The sequence below is a fragment of the Triticum aestivum genome, chromosome 1A (genome assembly GCF_018294505.1).
Source record: "Triticum aestivum cultivar Chinese Spring chromosome 1A, IWGSC CS RefSeq v2.1, whole genome shotgun sequence".
In the NCBI taxonomy this organism is placed as follows: Eukaryota; Viridiplantae; Streptophyta; class Magnoliopsida; order Poales; family Poaceae; genus Triticum; species Triticum aestivum.
The window spans coordinates 335,462,153-335,479,992 of record NC_057794.1 but is presented as its reverse complement, the minus strand read 5'-3'; the positions used below and the strand labels follow the sequence as shown (position 1 = coordinate 335,479,992).

General features: G+C 46.7%; 3 protein-coding genes across 4 annotated transcripts; all 3 read right to left on the bottom strand.

The window, feature by feature from the left end:
* Positions 1–3,540: 3,540 nt before the first annotated feature.
* Positions 3,541–8,119, bottom strand: LOC123049153 (uncharacterized GPI-anchored protein At1g61900). 2 transcript variants are annotated; one of them, XM_044472142.1, is made up of 8 exons: positions 7,830–8,119; positions 6,562–6,723; positions 5,014–5,853; positions 4,544–4,786; positions 4,334–4,348; positions 4,106–4,246; positions 3,945–3,992; positions 3,541–3,837 (listed from the first exon to the last, which is right to left on the bottom strand). In XM_044472142.1, exons 2-8 carry the CDS (start codon positions 6,590–6,592, stop codon positions 3,767–3,769), a joined length of 1,389 nt encoding a protein of 462 aa, XP_044328077.1. In that variant the 5' UTR covers positions 6,593–6,723; positions 7,830–8,119; the 3' UTR covers positions 3,541–3,766. The 2 variants fall into 2 exon arrangements, with proteins under 2 accessions (XP_044328077.1, XP_044328081.1); XM_044472146.1 differs by having other exon boundaries at positions 3,541–3,834.
* A 3,049-nt stretch (positions 8,120–11,168) lies between these two features.
* Positions 11,169–12,189, bottom strand: LOC123124750 (probable membrane-associated kinase regulator 6). Its single transcript, XM_044545340.1, has one exon. It carries the CDS (start codon positions 12,085–12,087, stop codon positions 11,395–11,397), a length of 693 nt encoding a protein of 230 aa, XP_044401275.1. The 5' UTR covers positions 12,088–12,189; the 3' UTR covers positions 11,169–11,394.
* Positions 12,190–16,021: 3,832 nt separating this feature from the next.
* On the bottom strand, positions 16,022–17,405 carry LOC123124649 (probable RNA-binding protein 18). Its single transcript, XM_044545259.1, has 5 exons — positions 17,315–17,405; positions 16,958–17,025; positions 16,802–16,875; positions 16,594–16,720; positions 16,022–16,511 (listed from the first exon to the last, which is right to left on the bottom strand). Exons 2-5 carry the CDS (start codon positions 16,958–16,960, stop codon positions 16,212–16,214), a joined length of 504 nt encoding a protein of 167 aa, XP_044401194.1. The 5' UTR covers positions 16,961–17,025; positions 17,315–17,405; the 3' UTR covers positions 16,022–16,211.
* Positions 17,406–17,840: the final 435 nt, after the last annotated feature.

Sequence of the window (17,840 nt, the reverse complement as noted above, 5' to 3'; positions counted from 1 at the left end):
CTTTCTTCTGGAGATGGAGTGTGCATACTAGTTGAAATTGGGGATGAAACATCCAAGAGCGGTCCTCCTGGATCCCAATCTGGTCCCCAAGAGAAACACCACCAATAGCTTGACAAGGTACTGACATGATCAGTAAAGCTCCAAGATTGAGTCAATTCCCCAAGAACTCCAATGAGGTGCAGAGACTCTGAATTAGTTCGCATATAGCTTCTGAATTCTGTATGAAGAATTAGACCCTCATGTGATCCTTCAAAGACGATCTGCATATATCTTGTAGACCACACAACATAAGGAGCAGTTCTTGCGGATGGAATGAAGGCCACCGGGGATTGATCACCAATGTAGAGAGTACAAGCAGAAGTAGAAGAACCATAATCACAGGAAACTCCTTGAATAAAACCAAAGCAAAGCGAACTCATATATCCAAGTAGTTGATGCACATTTGTGAATGGAGCTGCTGGAATGGGCCATTTGAGGTTGCACCTAGACTGGACTTTGTGAAACTGTGCAGAACTATCCTTTGAATTCCTTGGCTCGGCTCAAAGATCCCAGACGCAGCAGGAAGTACAGTTTTGACCAAATATCTCTCCCTCAATTCCAGTGGCCCGTAACTTCTCAAGCTGCACATACAAATGCCCATAGTTGCAATTCAGAGTGACGCTGATTGAGTAAGAATTCAGATAAGATTCAAGATGTCCAGAAGACCATGGTTTACTGCTCCACTGAAGAGACCAGAAAATTCTGCAATGGAGTATAAGGTAGCATTTCTTGCAGTTTTCTTTCATCCTTGACTGATGGTCGGATGTAGGAAAGTTGCATATGGCAGCATGCTCTTGCACTTGCAAATTTGTAGAAACTCCAGCGGCACTCTCCCTGTTGCATATGTCCTCATGCTGTTCAGGTCTAGCCTCACAGGGAAAACGCAATGCATTTCCCTGTATTAAAATGCGTGTACTGCAGTTATCTTCAGCAGTCGACTTGAGCATGCCATCGACATTAGTAACAGCAAGATCATTCTGATGACCAGGTACAAAGCATACTGAATTTACCAAGCAAGAGTTATCAACTAGCAGCAGAACACCATTTTTGAATAAGTTGTCCACCTTTCTGGAATATGCAAATTGGGATTCTAGTTCAGACATAAGTAGGGAGTACTTCTGAAGAGATGAGGGGTTCAAATCACCAAGAAACTCGCAACTGTCAGATGTTTATCAGTTTCGCTGTCAGTGTCTGCTGAGCATTCGTCTATACTCTGGAGGTTTAAGCTAGCTTCACACCCAACCAATCCAGGAGTTGTATTCCATTCATAATATTCATCTTCGTTTTCAACTTCTGATCCAGCCGGAAAATCAGTCATGCTTGAATCTCTTGAAAATTGATATTTGCATGTTGCACATCTTGTAAGAGAGATTACATCTACAGCCACACTTGAACCCACGGAGCCTTTATCCATTTTTCTGATTTTCATAGGAACATCGGACTCCCTTGCGATTGCTAGACCATCTCCCGGCGAACATATCTGAACATCAACCGAACATCTCCTTGCAATTTCACTTAAACGTTCAGGCACATTATGTTGAATTCCACTGGTGCACGGCATGATTGTATCAGTTCCATTACCATGCTTCTCCAGGTGAACATCTCTGAACATCAACCAAACTAACCAAGGACTAAAGCAGGAACCTCTATGTGATTGACTGTGGATACTTGAACATGTCTCTTCCGGGTAGCTTGTGACTGATAGAGGTCTGAACGACGGCCACGGGCTAGGCCTGAAAAGTTGTCCCATGTGACTGGTCTGCACTTCTACAGGCGGTGGCCATGGTTGATGTTCAAAGCTCTCAGTGGTGGCAGTGGCATGTGTCTCGTCGGCACTGTCGATGGCGGCGATCAGAAGCTGCACAGAGTCATTTGCGTAGACATGGGTTTCTGCCAAGCACTTCGTCGACACTGGATTGGCTGCCGTGGCAACACTTGGGATGATGTCGGAGGTGACGGGCGCAGAGGACAGAACCTCGGAAGTAGCGGTGTTGGTGCTGATAGAAGACTCCGGCATGAGTTGCTCTACTTCTTGGGTCAAGCACTCCGTCGAGCAGGTGACGGCCATCATCTCAATGGAAACTGGGGATGAATCATTGGCGGACGTGGGGGGCTCTTGGGCTTGGGTAGTGGCGGAGAAGACATCGGTGGTGGTTGCCACCGGGGTGACGATCTCGGCGTCGACCTCCTGGTGGATGTGGGCGACCAAAGGCTCGAGGCGGACGGATGTGGTGACGTTGTGGACCTCGTTGGCGTTCGCAGCACAGGCGACTTGGGTCGAGCCAGCCATCGAACAGGTCATGGGCATCAGATCGATGGAGTCCAGGAACGCGCCATAGGGGGGCGCGATGACCTCTTGGGCCTTGGTGGCAAAGGAAGAGGTGTCGGGGACGACCGCCACGACAGTGGCGTTGACAGTGAGGTCGCCATTGGAGGCCATGACCGCAGAGCGCGCCGGCTGCGGGGTCGAAGCTCCCGTGAGGAGCTTGGAGAGCAGCTCGTCGTGCTGCGCGAACAGCCTGGCACTGGCCTCGAAGCGTGCCTGAGCCTTCGCCTTGAACTCGTCAAGGCAAGCTTTCAACTCGGGATGCATGGTGGTGGAGAGAATGGTGCGAGGGAAAAAAAATTGGGCAAAATTTTGAACGAATTTTGGAAGGGTGGTGAGAAGGCTCTGATGCCACGATGTTAGGTTCCGCACGCGAATTACTCCATTACAGATGATTCGAGTTCAGATACATGGATTTGGGGAAGGAGGGAGGAGGAAGAACAGCAGGTAGGAGAAGATAAGGGTAAGGAGAGAGCCGCCGTTGCCTTTGCCTGATCCAAGCCCGGATGCCTCTTCGCTGCTTCCTACGTGGATACTTGTAGTCAGGCCTCCCTTCATGTGGCACTCAACCAGGCCCGGCCCATGGGCTGCTGTGGCCGTAATTGGGTCGCTGACAATGTGTGCTCCATTGCATTGCAACTTCATCTTACAAGAATATTGGCCGATCAATGGGCCATTGTAACTTATTCAACAATCTGTGTTAACTCTTCAATCTACAATTACTCTACAGACTAGCGACGGGCCATTGTAACTTATTCAACAATCTGTGTTAATTCTTCAATCTGCAATTACTCTACAGACTAGCGACGATAGCTTTGAGCTATTTGGTAGTGCAAACTCTGGGCTCGCCATGTTTCTCACCAGTTACACTGTCAGTCTAAGATTGACACACTACACTGGTTGAGTAATATATTCTGAGGAGCTGGTTCCACATGTATCATATCAAATATCAGTGACTTGTGACATACTCCCTCCATCCCAAAATTCTTGTCTTAGATTTGTCTAGATACGGATGTACCTAATACATTTAGCAAATTTTATCGGTTTTTAGTTATACTTCAATATGCTCACTGAAAATTTAGAGGCATAAACCTGATTGCTGCACTGTATGATCCCGAGAATCGACAGCCATACCAGTTCGGTTCATATCATCCACTGTCGCAAATCGCAATCCATGCCAGGTGACCAGCCAAAGTTTAGGTAGATTTTACTTCCAGAGATAATGTCTCAAAAGGTACAACGGTACTCTCTAGCACATCACAATGCTATCTGCTGGACAAAATGGAAGGGGAGAAGGGAAAGGCTCATTTACAAGAATGCAATGCGACATAATTTACAACGCGGGGCTTGCACAGCGGGGAAAATTACGATGCTCCTGGCTCGGTACATGGCGTGCTTTTCTCAGAGGGAGATGGTCGTGGTGAGGAGCACAACAGGCAGCAGAATCCCAATTCCAGTTCTGGAGATACCTGCTGTCGTGACAAATATTATTTCAATCTGTTAGCAATGTCTCTTTGGAAACAAATAGCAAGCGAATGGACCCGCGGTTGTACTAGCGAGCGAGAGACTGTTGAAGTACCTGAGCTTCCTGATAATGGCGAGACCGGTAATGCAGGCAATGACATTTCTGAAACCGAAACAGACAAAAGTTTATTGTGAATACATGCACAGTCGCAAGGAAGTTCTCTTATTTCTTCGTGCCGCATGCATTTCAAAGCATATTTGTGAGTTCCCTCTCACCTGGAGCACACAGCGACAAAGACTGGAGAGACGATGACGATGGCCATGGTGCTACAATATTGTCACTCAAATCACACGTAAAGCTAATGCCCGTAACGTTGTCGAATACAATGTCCGTAGGTAAGCTCCGAAGTAGACAACCTACAGAATGAAATACTGAATTTAGCACAGAACCACACAAGTACATATCTATGATGAACCAGATAAAGTTGATCGAACAGAACTAACCTTGCTGCCCAAAAGCTGCTCCAATTTGACAAATGGTGCCATGGAAAATAGACAATGTTATTTTGTGTTCCGAGATGAAGCAAATATTGAAGAGAACTACTCCCTGCGTTCCAGAATAGATGACCCAACTTTATACTAACTTTGTACTAAAGTTAGTACAAAGTTGAGTCATCTATTTTGGAACGGAGGGAGTAATATCTTTGTGCATACCTTGCAGGCTAAAATCTTTCAGGTCAATATCACACAGCCCATAAATATCATTCCCCACACCAGCTTTCTGTAGCATTGATCCGAACATTGTTGCACAGTTAATTGCTTGCAAGTTTGTGACAAATATTTGTTTCTGTCTAGTTGCGATATAAGATTGCAACGCTGTGCAGCATGAAGGCCTTGAAGATGCCTTGCCACATGCCTTAACGACTGAAGAAGGATCATCGAACTCCAGTGGACAGACTGCATAATTCAGAACAAGACTCAGAATTTCCACTTGATGCCATGCATTAGTATGATGACACTGACAGCAGTGATGACAGGAGGGTCGGATTGTACAAAAAAAAAGGCACTTGTAATTGAAGTATGATGAACTTCGTGAAATCTTGGTATCACAGCAACCCAAGCAAGGGATTAACATCAGAGAGAAAATATTAATGTACCAACCAAAACTAGCAAAAGTTGTATACCTTTGTTCACCTTGCAGCCAGATAATACTCTGAAAGCAGTGTTCGCCACTTCTGATGAAAGTTTCATAGATAAGTAGGAGTGAACCACCCCTTTACAGTCACTGACAGTATTAATTCCAGCCGCACTTCCAGGTATGGTAGTACTTCCGAACATGCTTGCCCCTCCTGAGGATATATGAACCGCTGCCTCCACTATTGCAGGTTGGCAAACTGGCCTACAACACTCTTTCAGTGGATCAACACTGCTGCATGCATCCAGGAGTTTGCTTACATTAACCATTCTCTCAAACGAGCTAATATCCTTCACGGGACAAGAAGCATCAGTAAGATTTGATGGCCTCAGAGTACACAACTCAGGGATGTTGGTGTTTGCCCCTTTACTTGCAAGTATGCTCATGATGTCAGAGAAACAAGCATTTGCTGAAGCTTGATTGAGAACAAGCGTATTGTTTCCACCACCATATGCAGCTTGGAATATATCCATCAAGCTACTAACTTGGGGACAACATATAACATCGGCAACTAGTGGTGCTAAAGGTACAGAACAATCAGACGCCGTCTTGTCCATAATAAAAGAGAGATCAGAAAAGTTCACATGGCATTTTCCAGTCAAAACCGGATCATAGGATGTGTAGTTTGGATACATTGGTGACAGTGGCTCGACTGGGTTGGTATTGTGTGGGAGAACAGATGGCGAAATCTCTATCGGATCAAAGAGACCAATAGGTGGGTCAGACAGAAGAAATTTATCTTTTGGTTTAAGTGTCGTTTGCTGAGACAGAACATGTTGACAGCCACAAAGCCATATCAATACCAATACAAGCCAATGACACACTATACCTGCAATGAAATCTTACTTTTAGCATAGCACATCAAAGACAGTGGTCACAAAAATCACACACAAAGCACTTTTACATATGGACGTCTAGCTAAAAAGTAATGTGCATCTACTTTTTAAACCTCAGTTAGTTTCCTAAAATCACTAGTATCATAGCTGCACTTGTATTGGACTAATGACTAGCAATAATCATCACCTTGTGACTATCATGTATTTTGGACTTTTAGAATGTACTCCCTGTGTAAACTTTTACCAAACATTTTAGGTCACTACTTTAGTGACCTAAAACGTCTTATAAAATTTACAGAGGTAGTAGAACATAACATTATAGACCTATACAGTGTGTGTGTGTTGTCGAGGAAAGTCAAACCAATAGTTATTTATTTATTTTCACATGGAAAGTAATGCTCCCATGTAAGTATTTTGAAAATACATTATCAATGGTTGTACCATCTCATATTGATGATGGGACTTTATAACAACATGGTGACAGTCTAGATTAGACATTCATATGCAGCAGAAGACAATGTATCCTTAAGAAGCTTCCATTAATTAAGTAGAGGTTCAAACAGTCTTCTAAAATCATATGTGAGATCCCCCCGCCCCCTTCAGTTTCTGCCAGCTTACGAGAAACATTGAGTTTTAACCAAATCAAATATACTGTCTAATTATATGCATGAAAAATTTCTGTGTAGGTGAAAACGACTCACCATGAAAACAAGAACCAGAGCCCCTCTCCATTTTAACCTGAAGATGTCAATGCACGCATGAGACTGCACACAAGGTCCTCAGTCCCAGCACAAGTTTAAGAGGGGAACTCGCAGGATCATTGGAGGCAGTAGCACCCGCACAAAACAAATAGGATAAAAAACCTGCAAAAAGATAATAAAGCAAAATGAAAGATTAAAATTTTAGTCAAATGCGGCATATAATTAAGTACTTCTGCTCAGAACTATCCACATGCGGATCAATTCACTGAAAAATATTTCCTAACTGCACACGCGAGGACGCATGAAGTTATCCATTTCTAATAAGTTATTAAGATAAATAAACACTTCCATATAATTTTCAGGTATGATTCCAATCGACAAAACTAAAACTATGCAGGGAAACTGAGTAGGAAGTTGTCATGCAATTAAACTGCGGTTAGCAATTGGTTTTCTACAGATAACATTCTGGTCCACTAGAGACCTTTTGTGTGGGTTGGGGGGGGGGGGGGGGGGGGGGGGGCTAGTTGGTATGAAATTCGGAGAACATCTACATGCAGGACTGCCGATTGCACAAGGGACACACAGAATCATAAGCAGAAATCACAACATTTGCTTGAGCTACACAATATGGAACAATTTGTTTGCAGTTGAATTAGAAGAACCGACCAGCAGTACACCTAAGTAGCTCCACCCTTGCGTGAACACATACGATACTAGCTGCCTAGCTCTTTGCTATAGTAGTACTCCCTCCGTTCCATAATGTAGTGCCTATAGATTTTTTTTAAAGTCAAACCTCACAAACTTTGACCAAGTTTGTGGAGAAAAATATTTACATCTAGAGTGCGAAACATATATCACTAGATTCATCATAAGATGTAGTTTCACATTATATATTTTTGGTATTGTAAATATAAATATTTTTCTCTACAAACTTGGTCAAAGTTTGTAAAGTTTGACTTCTCAAAAAATCTATAGGCACTACATTATGGAACGGAGGGAGTACTAGATAGCTGTTCCGTGAGAAACTCGACTGTGGAGCATCTATTTCGCAAGCATTCTTGGGAACATCACTAATTCGACAGAATTTAATCACTTCACAGATTTAGAGCAGGAAAAGTTACTCCCCCTACCTCTACTCCCTATTCCAGAAAATAAAAGAAAATGCTAAGTAAATGCCATACACACAACCGCAGATTTGCTGTGCGGGTGGCCAGGCATTAAACTACGCCGAGAGCACCTCGTCCTAAACACACTAGCGAGCGCCTCACCTCGGTTCCCTTCGGCGTCGCTGGATCTGAAGCGTGCCGATCCGGCTTTCCCCTCAACGCCGGGCCCGCGGCCTGGTTGCCGCGCCGCCGGGGGCGGGAGCTGAGAGACGGCGCGCGCGAGTCCGCCCCGCTTGCCGCCGGCCGCGAGCGCGGTGCAGTGGGGTGGGGCGGGGTGGGGCGGGGCGAGCGCTAGTGCGCCGAGCTGGGGGGATTAGGGTTGGCGAGCAGTAGCAGCAGGTGAGGTGGTGGAGTGAGGGGATGCGGCTGTCTCGTGTGTCAGTGTGTGTACACGCCCGCCCACACGGTGCGGTGGAAGAGAGAGAGAGGAGAGAAGGAGAGCGACAGTGGCCGATACGGGCGTGTCACGGGCTCACGGCCTGCCGCCGAGACGTGGGCCGGCCTGAAGCGCGTCGGGCTGGGCCATGTGTGCGACTGCTGCACACCCCAAAAAACTTGTTCTACAAAAATAAAAAATGAAGGGGGAATGCGTGCTGCACACTGTAAGTTTTTTTAATTGTTATTTATTATTATACCGCAGCAACTCTGCCTATGTTGTCTCATCATGACCGATTCAAAGCCCGGGTAAAGGAGGAGGGCTGTTGAAGATGAAACCCAAAAGATTTTCGCTATTATTATTAGAGTACTCTTGTTATTATTATACCGCAGCGAGGTGGAGCTTAGATTGCAAGGGCTCTCATGAATTCTTTTGATTAACTTTTTTTGGTGACGATCACCTCAAAAGGCCACTAAGAAAATCCTCAAAACAAAAGGTTTGCAAACTTCTTATAAAGCAAATAGGGTGTATTGAATGCCCCTCGGAAAAAAAGAATGAACGAATGCATTTAAAGGAAAAAGCGAAGATCGGAGAATGCAAAATGGTCTGAGGTTAAGCGCACGAAAGAAGGTGATAAGACATTTGATGAGCCACTCATGATTGGTTCATTTTGCTACGAGGAACGCTCAATGTATCGGTTGGTGATCAATTTTCTTCTACATGCCCCGACGAACTTCTTAGGAACGATTGTAACGACTTTGTAGAAAATTTCTCCCTTCGTTTCATTTTATTTTATTTTGAAAATTAGGGTATACCCCAACCTCATCGAGATTGACACATCTACCCAAGTTTTTTTTCATTATTATTGTGAAGTAGAAATTCCATCACTCATTTCCTTTCGTTCCCCTGGCTGATGTGAACTTATCTCTGCCAGGCTCCATCTGCAAGCCCATGGATTCGTCCCCCCTCTGCTTGCCACTCCAACAGCTGGGACAGGGAGGACAATCCCGATGCCCCGGCTACAACTAGTTGTTCAGGTGGGTTTTTTAGTCCTTGCAAGGGATGATGTTCAAATGGACGATGATGCTTCTTCCTTGAGCTGGACTTTCAGGCTTTGATCCTCCTTGGTTTTGCCTTGCTGTGGCAGGAGGTTAGATTTCCTCGCCGTGCACATGCGCGGGTGATATCTAGTGTTAGATGGTTCTGGACGATTCAAAGGTTCAACGGTTGTGATTGCGGTTCCAGGAAGCTGGCTCTAAGGGGACACGTACACAAAGACTTTTCGACAAGGTATAGCTGGCTCTGATAGAGAAGATGCGACAACGAAGCGTCGACAGCTCGTTTCGACGGCGGTAGTGGTTGTTCGATGGTTTAGGACCGTGGAGTAATTTTTGAAGTGCCGAGATTGTTCATTACCAGATAGTGCCATGGCCTCCGTATGCCTCGACTAGTTCCGACGTGACGTGGTGTTGATGCGGATCAGCCGGTCGACTGGACGTTTCATCTCCAAACTGTAGCCGTAACGAACGCAAGACGTAGGAGTACTACAACAATAACCGGCACGCAATGGGTCGGGCTAGCAGCCAGCTAGGTACGCCGTCACGACTCCCGACCAACATCCGGAGAACACTATCATGATGCCAGCAGCACCAGCAAACCGCGGGGGTACGTCGACCCGGCGGGACGGACGTGTATGACTGTGAGGGTGCTCTCGAGCTACCACCGGCTGCGTGGGCTGTGGCCAACGGCAGCGATCGCCTTGTCCTGTCGCCGAGCTCCCGGGCTTGCGGGGGCGTTCGTCTTCGACCGCTCGCTCCCTCCCCCGTCGTCGCCCCATGTGGGCGCGCGGCCGCTGGTCCCGGCCGAACCGACGCATCCCCAACACCCATACACGCAGGCCCCCGCCGCGCCGTCACTCTCGCTTGGCCTCTTGCGACGACACGATCCACCCCGATCTCCTTGGCACTAGATACCAAGCACGGCGAACTGCCTGTCTGCCCCCCCGAAAGAAAATCCATCGCACTAGCACACATACAGGTCGACACACTTCAAAGCGATCCATGGACCGATCGAGTCCAGCCCACCGGCCGGCGTAGCCAAATGATTACCACCACTGATCACAGGTGTAGATGTCTTCATAAGTATACAAGAGGACGTGCACTTCACTCAAGCCGTCACTAACACCGATTATGTACTACAGCTGGAGACCGAACTCAATCGACCGGATTTTTGGCGATAACGAAATCTTCTATGGCGCTGCCGTGGCCTGGCTGGGCCATATATGCGCACGGGACCATCCCACGGGCGACGGGTCCATTCTATTTTTGCACCGTGAGAGGCGACGTTGCTGCTGGAATGTTCACGTTTACATGCGCATTGTCTCTCTCGGTCTCTGATGGGTAGCGCTCGGGCGGACTGTTCTACGTGCCCTTGGAGAGCTGTCGCCGACTCGCCGGTCGGGAGCCGGGGAGATACGACAACCCGGTTTCCATCCGATCACATTATTGGCCCCGGCCGGCGCATGTCGGGAGGGGTAGCCCATGTATGGTCGGTGAACGGTCCATGTCGGGTATCCTCTCTCTCTCTCTCTCTCCCGCCTAATTGCATGCCACAATGATATTACTCTGCAAGTTCGATGCCTGTGCGTATCTACTGTCATTTGGAAGATTGCAGAGATAGATTGCACCGTATTGTCCGTATGGAACGGTCTACATGTCTCTTACTCCTGGCTGACTGGAGTACGTCTTACCCTGGCTGACTGGACGACCTAGAAGATAACGAATCAACTGTGCAGCTATATGTTTGACTCGGCGACTTGGACATGGTCGTTCGGCTTGACCTGATCGATATCAGCAGCCTACAGCTGGTTTGAATGAGTTTAGTAATGCGTCTTGCCGGGGCAAACACATGAGTTTGCTCAAACGAATCACAATAATCAAGTAATTAAGTTGATGTTTGTTGACCTAACGCATGGGGTCTGTCTGCCCTGATGCATGCATACATATTAACATATATAATACGCACATAATCATGGCAATTAGAAGGGGAGGACAGAAGTGCGTATCTTCCTTAACAATTTCCTTTGAACCGAATCTCGTCCTTAGCAATGGGCACAGTGACAGTGACGGGTAGCTTCATCACAAGGTTAACGTACGTGCTTGTTCAAAATGCTTCACAAGGTTAAACCACCTTGGAGCACACTTCATCATACTTTCTTCATAACGTATACGCTATACACTCAAGTGCCATATGCATATAGGATGTACACTAGAAGCCGATCTTTTTGCCGGCCTACACGGCATCCTGCCGTCCCTGGATGGATTTCTTGCAGTAGAGGATGGCGTCGCTGACGGCGGTGTCGGCGTGGCCGTGGCACCAGTACTCCGTGGCGCTCACGTAGCTGGACGTGGACTGCCGCGCCGGGGACGACGTCGCCGCGGCGGAGGCGGCAGCCCTGGACGACGACCGCGGCGCGAGCGCACGCACCGGCAGCGCCCTCACCTTCCGGCACAGCGGCGCCAGGAGGCGCAGGTACCGGAGCAGTATCCTCCGCGTCGCCACCAGCGGCGCTGGCGCGTGCTGGCCACGACGGCGCGAGCTGGCCGCGGAGGCCGGCGTGCTCTGCGCGGAGTAGAAAGCAGGCGACGACGCGTTGGTGTAGGAGTAGGACACGATGCTCGGCTCGTACGGGAGGAGGGGCTGTCCGGCGCCGACGAGCAGCGGGGAGAAGCACTGCGCGCCGGCGCACGTCAGCTGGCCAAAGTCGAACTCGGCAGCCTCCTCGTCATCGTCCGCCGGCGCTGCGGCGGAGGACGTCCACCGCATGGAGAAGAGCTCCGCGGGGTCCATGTCGATGAAGGGCGTGGAGCTGTTGAAGGAGCACCCGAGCCCAGCGTCGGCGTCGGCGTCGAGACGCTCGATGGACGCCCTGCAGCCCAGCCACGCGCGGGAGAAGCTGTCGCTGCGAGACGGCGAGGCCTCCATAGACGCACCTAGTTGACGGTGCGCGAGGGAGAGGCTTGGATCAGTGTGCGCGTGAGTGAGGACTCAGAGGTAGCTGCGTGCGTGGGAACCGAGGCGAGCGCGGGAAGTGAGTGGCCCGGCGAGGAAGATAATATAAGGGCGGGCGAGGGGGGTGGCTGTGTGGGAAAAGAGAAGAAACAAGCAGACCGGTTGACGTCTCTGAAACGAGGCGTTTGGTGCCGTGTCCCCTTCTTTTTCTGTTCCAACGGAGAGGCTAAAAAAGGCCTGCAATTCCACACCATGTAGGAGTGCCTTTCACTGTTCCAGGGCACGGAGCAGACTGTTGCCTTTGCAAAATTTCATCCAAATATGCTCGAGAATTATACTGTACATTTTGCATCGTACTACAGTGGATATAGACCTTGGCCCTGTTTGGATACTCTAACACAGTTAGAGTTAGAGTTATTTTCTAACCCACTCTAACCCAAATAAGCACCTCTCCATCGGGATAGTTGGGTTAGATAGAACTAACCCACTCTAACCCTCCCTGTTTGGATACTTTTGGATTATTTGAGCCTCCAACTAACCCAAACTAGCTCTAACCCCATGATCCAAACGGGGCCAAAGTGATGATCATCATTCGCATTTGCATCATCTAAAACTACACACCGACCAAACTGTAAGGACGTGTCACACGTAGGTTGCTCTAAATTTCGTCATTTGCAAATCCTGTTACCCTACCTCCGCTCACAAATATAAGATGTTTTTAATAATATTTCAATATAAACTGCATACGGATCAAAATGAGTGAACAAATACACTAAAACATGACGATATACATCCGATTTAGAAAAAAAGTTAGAACATCTTACATTTGTGTGCCATGTACTGTACTACTCTGTGTTGACACTTGTCGTGCTGCAGACCTTGCAGTGGGAAAGACAAATAACAAAATGAATGTTATATCTATTTCAGTCCCAAAAGACCTGTCAAAGACAAGCTCTTGGATGCAGCCAGCAATAATAGGGGATTAGTCGGGTGGGTGAGGTAATCGGGACAAAAGAGTGTTCCCGCAGAGAGGAGAGCATCTCCCTAACATGTTGCCATATGCGGTCGAGCTAGCTAGTTCCAGAATCTACATGGAACAATGCTCAATGTTTTCAGACCATAAATCTAACCAAGTGCGAACAATCTGTTAACACTATCTACCACTAACAATTTTGGGGGAAATATTCTATGGTTTTCTTTCCGAGCAAACATGACAGAAACCCACCAACCAACCAAGAGGCAGGAGCCATTGGCCTTCACATGCGAGCTCGCCCCAGTGATCCTCCTCATGTCGCCTCGGCCGAGTACCGCCCTGCAATATTCAAACCACGGAGCATGAGACGTGTAGGCTGACGGGGGAAGCAAGCACAGATTCTCAAGGGAGCTTTCGATGGCGTCCCACGAACCTGGTCCTGAGACAGAAGAAGAACAAAGCTCAACGCCCTCAAAAGAGGCGGGGGACAACGGTCCGATGGCGTACGGTGTGCCATTTTGTTATTCAGCGGCGAGCTCAGTCGGTGAAACAAAAACCACATGGCGAACCCAGCGTGATGATTAAGCGTAGAGTATTTTGTGATGTGATGTGATGGACTAAAGGTGTGCAGGTCTAGGCTGCCCCGGAGCCAGAAGGAACCAAACCGGCCTGAATGTACAGTTTGGTGCGTGTCTGTCTGCATGATGTGTGCGCCGTCGCGCCACAAAGAGACCCTTGTTGGAAACTGAGCTGTTAAAGAAAGGTGTGGACAAGAAGGCTGAAAAGCATTTCTGCCCATGATTAAAGGAGATACTTGGTCCAGGAGATCTACTACTGTATATATTGTCTTTGACGATTTGTTGTTCTTTGACGCTTTGTTTATGCTTCGGGCTGGAACATGTGTGGACTTTGCGCCTGCTCAGAAATCATTGCACGTTTTGTGGAAATTATATGGATGGATAACATAAGTTGAAGAGCTCCTTACTTTCTTGAAATACCAGATTGTACTCTTTTAGGTAAGGGGAAATTTTATGGATGGATAACATAAGTTGAACGCTTACTGTTTCCTAAGCATCCCAGCTGTGGACTATGTTGGTTTAACAGTAGAGTAGAGACCGATGTTGTTTACTTACTACAAGCATCCCAGTTGGCAAATACAATCCTAAACAATTTTAAAGACGGAGTACCCATGGTAACTGTTATGAAAGCTGAGCAGAATACAAGGAGTCTCTAAATGAAGAAGAAAACAACACATCTAATACAACATGTATAAGGCATCCCCATTGTAATGATTAAATAGGTGTAATAATGATCAAGTAGGAAAACTAACATAGTGACATAACATGTAATGAGTGACGACACGTCATATTCTCTAAATGGGATTTAATGACTGACGACAAGTCAAAAACTGTAACGAAACCTGAGCAGTATAAAAGTAGCCTCTAAATGAAGAAGAAAAGGTGTCGACGACAACTTCTAGCATATGTAATACTCCCTCCCTAAAAGAAATATAAGAGCATTTAGATCACTATTATATTTCTTTACAGAGGGAGTACAATGTATGATGCATCCCCATTGTAATGATTAAATAGGTGATAATGATCAAGTAGGAAAACAGGGTGATACCGTCATATTCTCAGCCTTTGATTTCTACACTAAAGCCTGTGCAATGGCATCTTAGCAAACTTTCAAAAAGTACTTCTGTAATAAGAACAAAACAAGAAACCGACAAAGTGAATAATTCGACGATGACGCCATTATGTGCTCTAGCACAACAAATATGCCACGAGATGTGAGACTTGCAGCATCCGGCAGCTATCTACATGACTTTATGGTAGGCAATGCAAAAATGACACCTAAGGTTTGGAGACATGAATGACTACTGATGCTGGTTCGCCACTGATCCGTGTTCCAAAACTTGACAACAAATTGGACAGAACAACTACATATGAATTGTGCCGACCAGGCAGCCATGTAAATTCGTGATATATGACAGATTCTGAGCTTGTTGTCATACTTCGTCGAGCAATCGAGTACATTCTGTCCCCACAAATCCTAGCTTTTCCAGGAGCAAAGATTTGCAGAACATTTACTCAAGTACCTTGCATTAGTATTCACTATTCAGAATAATGACCCTCAAGAAATCATATACATGGATGCTAGAGCTGGCACGATGTCCAGGCAGCAAACTAACTCAAATAGCAACATAAATAAATAAAAGTAAATGTTACTTGCATGTTTCCAACTAAGTGCACTTCCAAGATTGTAAGACGGATAAATAGCACTGAAGTCGAAATAGGCATAGATGAGATTTCATCAGATGCTACTCCCCAAATATACTGGAATAACCATGTAGATATTCTAGTTGAGACAACAGATGAGTAAAAGCCTGATGCTTACAATGCTGACAGAGATCACATATAACAGATCGTTGAGCAATTATGAAATTTTTCTAGAGTTTCTTAAATCTAAGTAAATTCAGAGATATCACAGCAAAATGGCTTATTAAAACGAAATGGTTATTCAATCCTTGCTGTATAATGTATATACTGTTCTACTTTCTAGTGTATAAATGTAAGCACTGCACTGGTACTGATACATGCCCATTTGGAGAAAATCCCCTTGACTAAGAGGGTTCCAATCTTACAAAGCAGTGACAGCACCACATTTCTTACCACCAGAATCAGTTTGCACAAAGTGAAAAACAAAATTGCCATGTATGGTTGGTGACAACATAAAAAAACATCCAAAATGCATCCTATTCAACTCCAGGATGTAACAACATAAAATGATCTTTTACGCCACATGATTTCAGAGGCAAGTGACCTTCCAATTTCAGAAGAGCTGAATAAACCAACTGTGACACGATTCAGTTGGGCAAGTATATGGGGTGGGCTGAAGATCAGCTGCATAGACCAGCATTAGCTAGATAACTAGATTGGAAAATGGTTTCTCCATTAAGACTTAACTGTTACTTGGCAATGGTGATTAGTGCAAACTGTTGTACAAATCCAGTGAACTGTGAAATGTTACACCTTTAGTCTGTCTAACTTAATAAAGCTAGAGTATTACAACTGCAACCAACATAATAGGGCACTGTTCACATGCGCTGACTAAGTTCACTTCAAAGCTTCTTATCAGATTGTTCTCCAGTGCTTTTCAAGTCATCTGGGTTAAGTCTTGGTCTCTTTGTGCTACAGCCATCATTCTCCAGAGACTTCAACTTGTTTTTTATCGCAGATATCTTTGCAGCACGATCAGTTTGTGCTGATTTGCTTCCTGAACCACCTGCCAGTTTCTTATCTTTCAGCGCTCTTTGTGAATTACCGGAATCTAGGAAGCACTTCTCGCTCGCCAGGTGAACCACCACAGGACGTCCACAGACCAACTTGCCATTCATCTTCTCCTTTGCCAACTGAGCTTCCTGCATGCTCACTTCAGGTGGCAAAGGTGAGAATTACCAGGACCCATCAATGTTTGCAACAAGTAATGAATATTACTCGTACCTCTTTGGTAGTGTACTGAACAAAGGCATAACCACGAGGCTCGCCTCGCTTCGGGCCACGCGTATGCAACAGGAAATCCTCAGCTATGATCTTTCCATAGGGGGAAAACATCTTGATAACGTCAGACCTGGAGAATCACACTATAATGTTGGATTACACATAACACCAGGCCGACCTTGGAAGGAAGATGCGCTAGAGAAAAACTCACTCTGATATCCTGAAATCCAGATTGCCCACATAGAGCCTACTCGCCGACTTATCGCTGTCAAGACCCTTGGGATCCTGCAAAATAAGTTGGTTAAACACAACCTGTAGACATGCTGCACAATCACCTGTAGCCCCTTTCTAATCAAGACTCACTTACCATTGCCACTTGAAGAAGAAATCGTTGTGTACACGATTCAGCGCCAATTTCAGAAAATGGATCTTCGGCTGCAGAGAGCAAAGAGGACATCCAATCAGATGCGCGAATTCGGTCAATTTACCAGAGCGGTATGTACTCTTAGAACAGATTCTCTACAGTACCGCAAACATCAGACATGCACCCAGATATAGGTATCGCCTACAGGATTCGCTGGTCGCGATTACTAACATCGAACTACCAACATCAGAGCGTGCGCGAAGAGTGCCCGCGTGAGGTCTAGATCTATCTGGACAGAGAGCGCGAGAACTGGGGACCGAGATAGGCGGGAGGCCGGGCGGGCAAGCCGGAAGAGCTTACCGGCAGCGCGGGGGCGATGAGAGCGTGCAGGGACCGCGTTGCTCCGGCGAAGAATTCGCGCAGCGATGAGCCGATGAAGCACGGGGCGGGCGGGCGGGCGGGGCGGCGGCGGCGGACCGGAACAGTTTTTTCTTTTCCAGAACGGAGCAGAACAACTGTACAGCAAACGGGGAGTGATCGGGTTTGGGTCATCTGTAGCTGGGCCAACCCGCAAATGCCGCTGCTCGCCCCCGACGTGGGCCGGCCCCGCAGCGGGCGGGCTAAGCCGGTTTTCCGTCGTTTTTTCCCTTCTGGTCTCAGCTTTCCTGCGGTTTTCTGTTTGGTTTCCCCAGAAACTCGGTTCTTAGGCCTCCTTTGGTTTGTAGGAATTTTGTAGGAACTCTATAGGATAGGATTTGCAACGGAAAAATTCCTTTGAAGCCCTTTGGTTTATAGGAATGGATTCCTATTCCTATGTAGGATAGGAATCAATCCTTCACATTTTGGAGGAAAAAAAACATTAGCCTAGACTCAATGAAAAAAAATC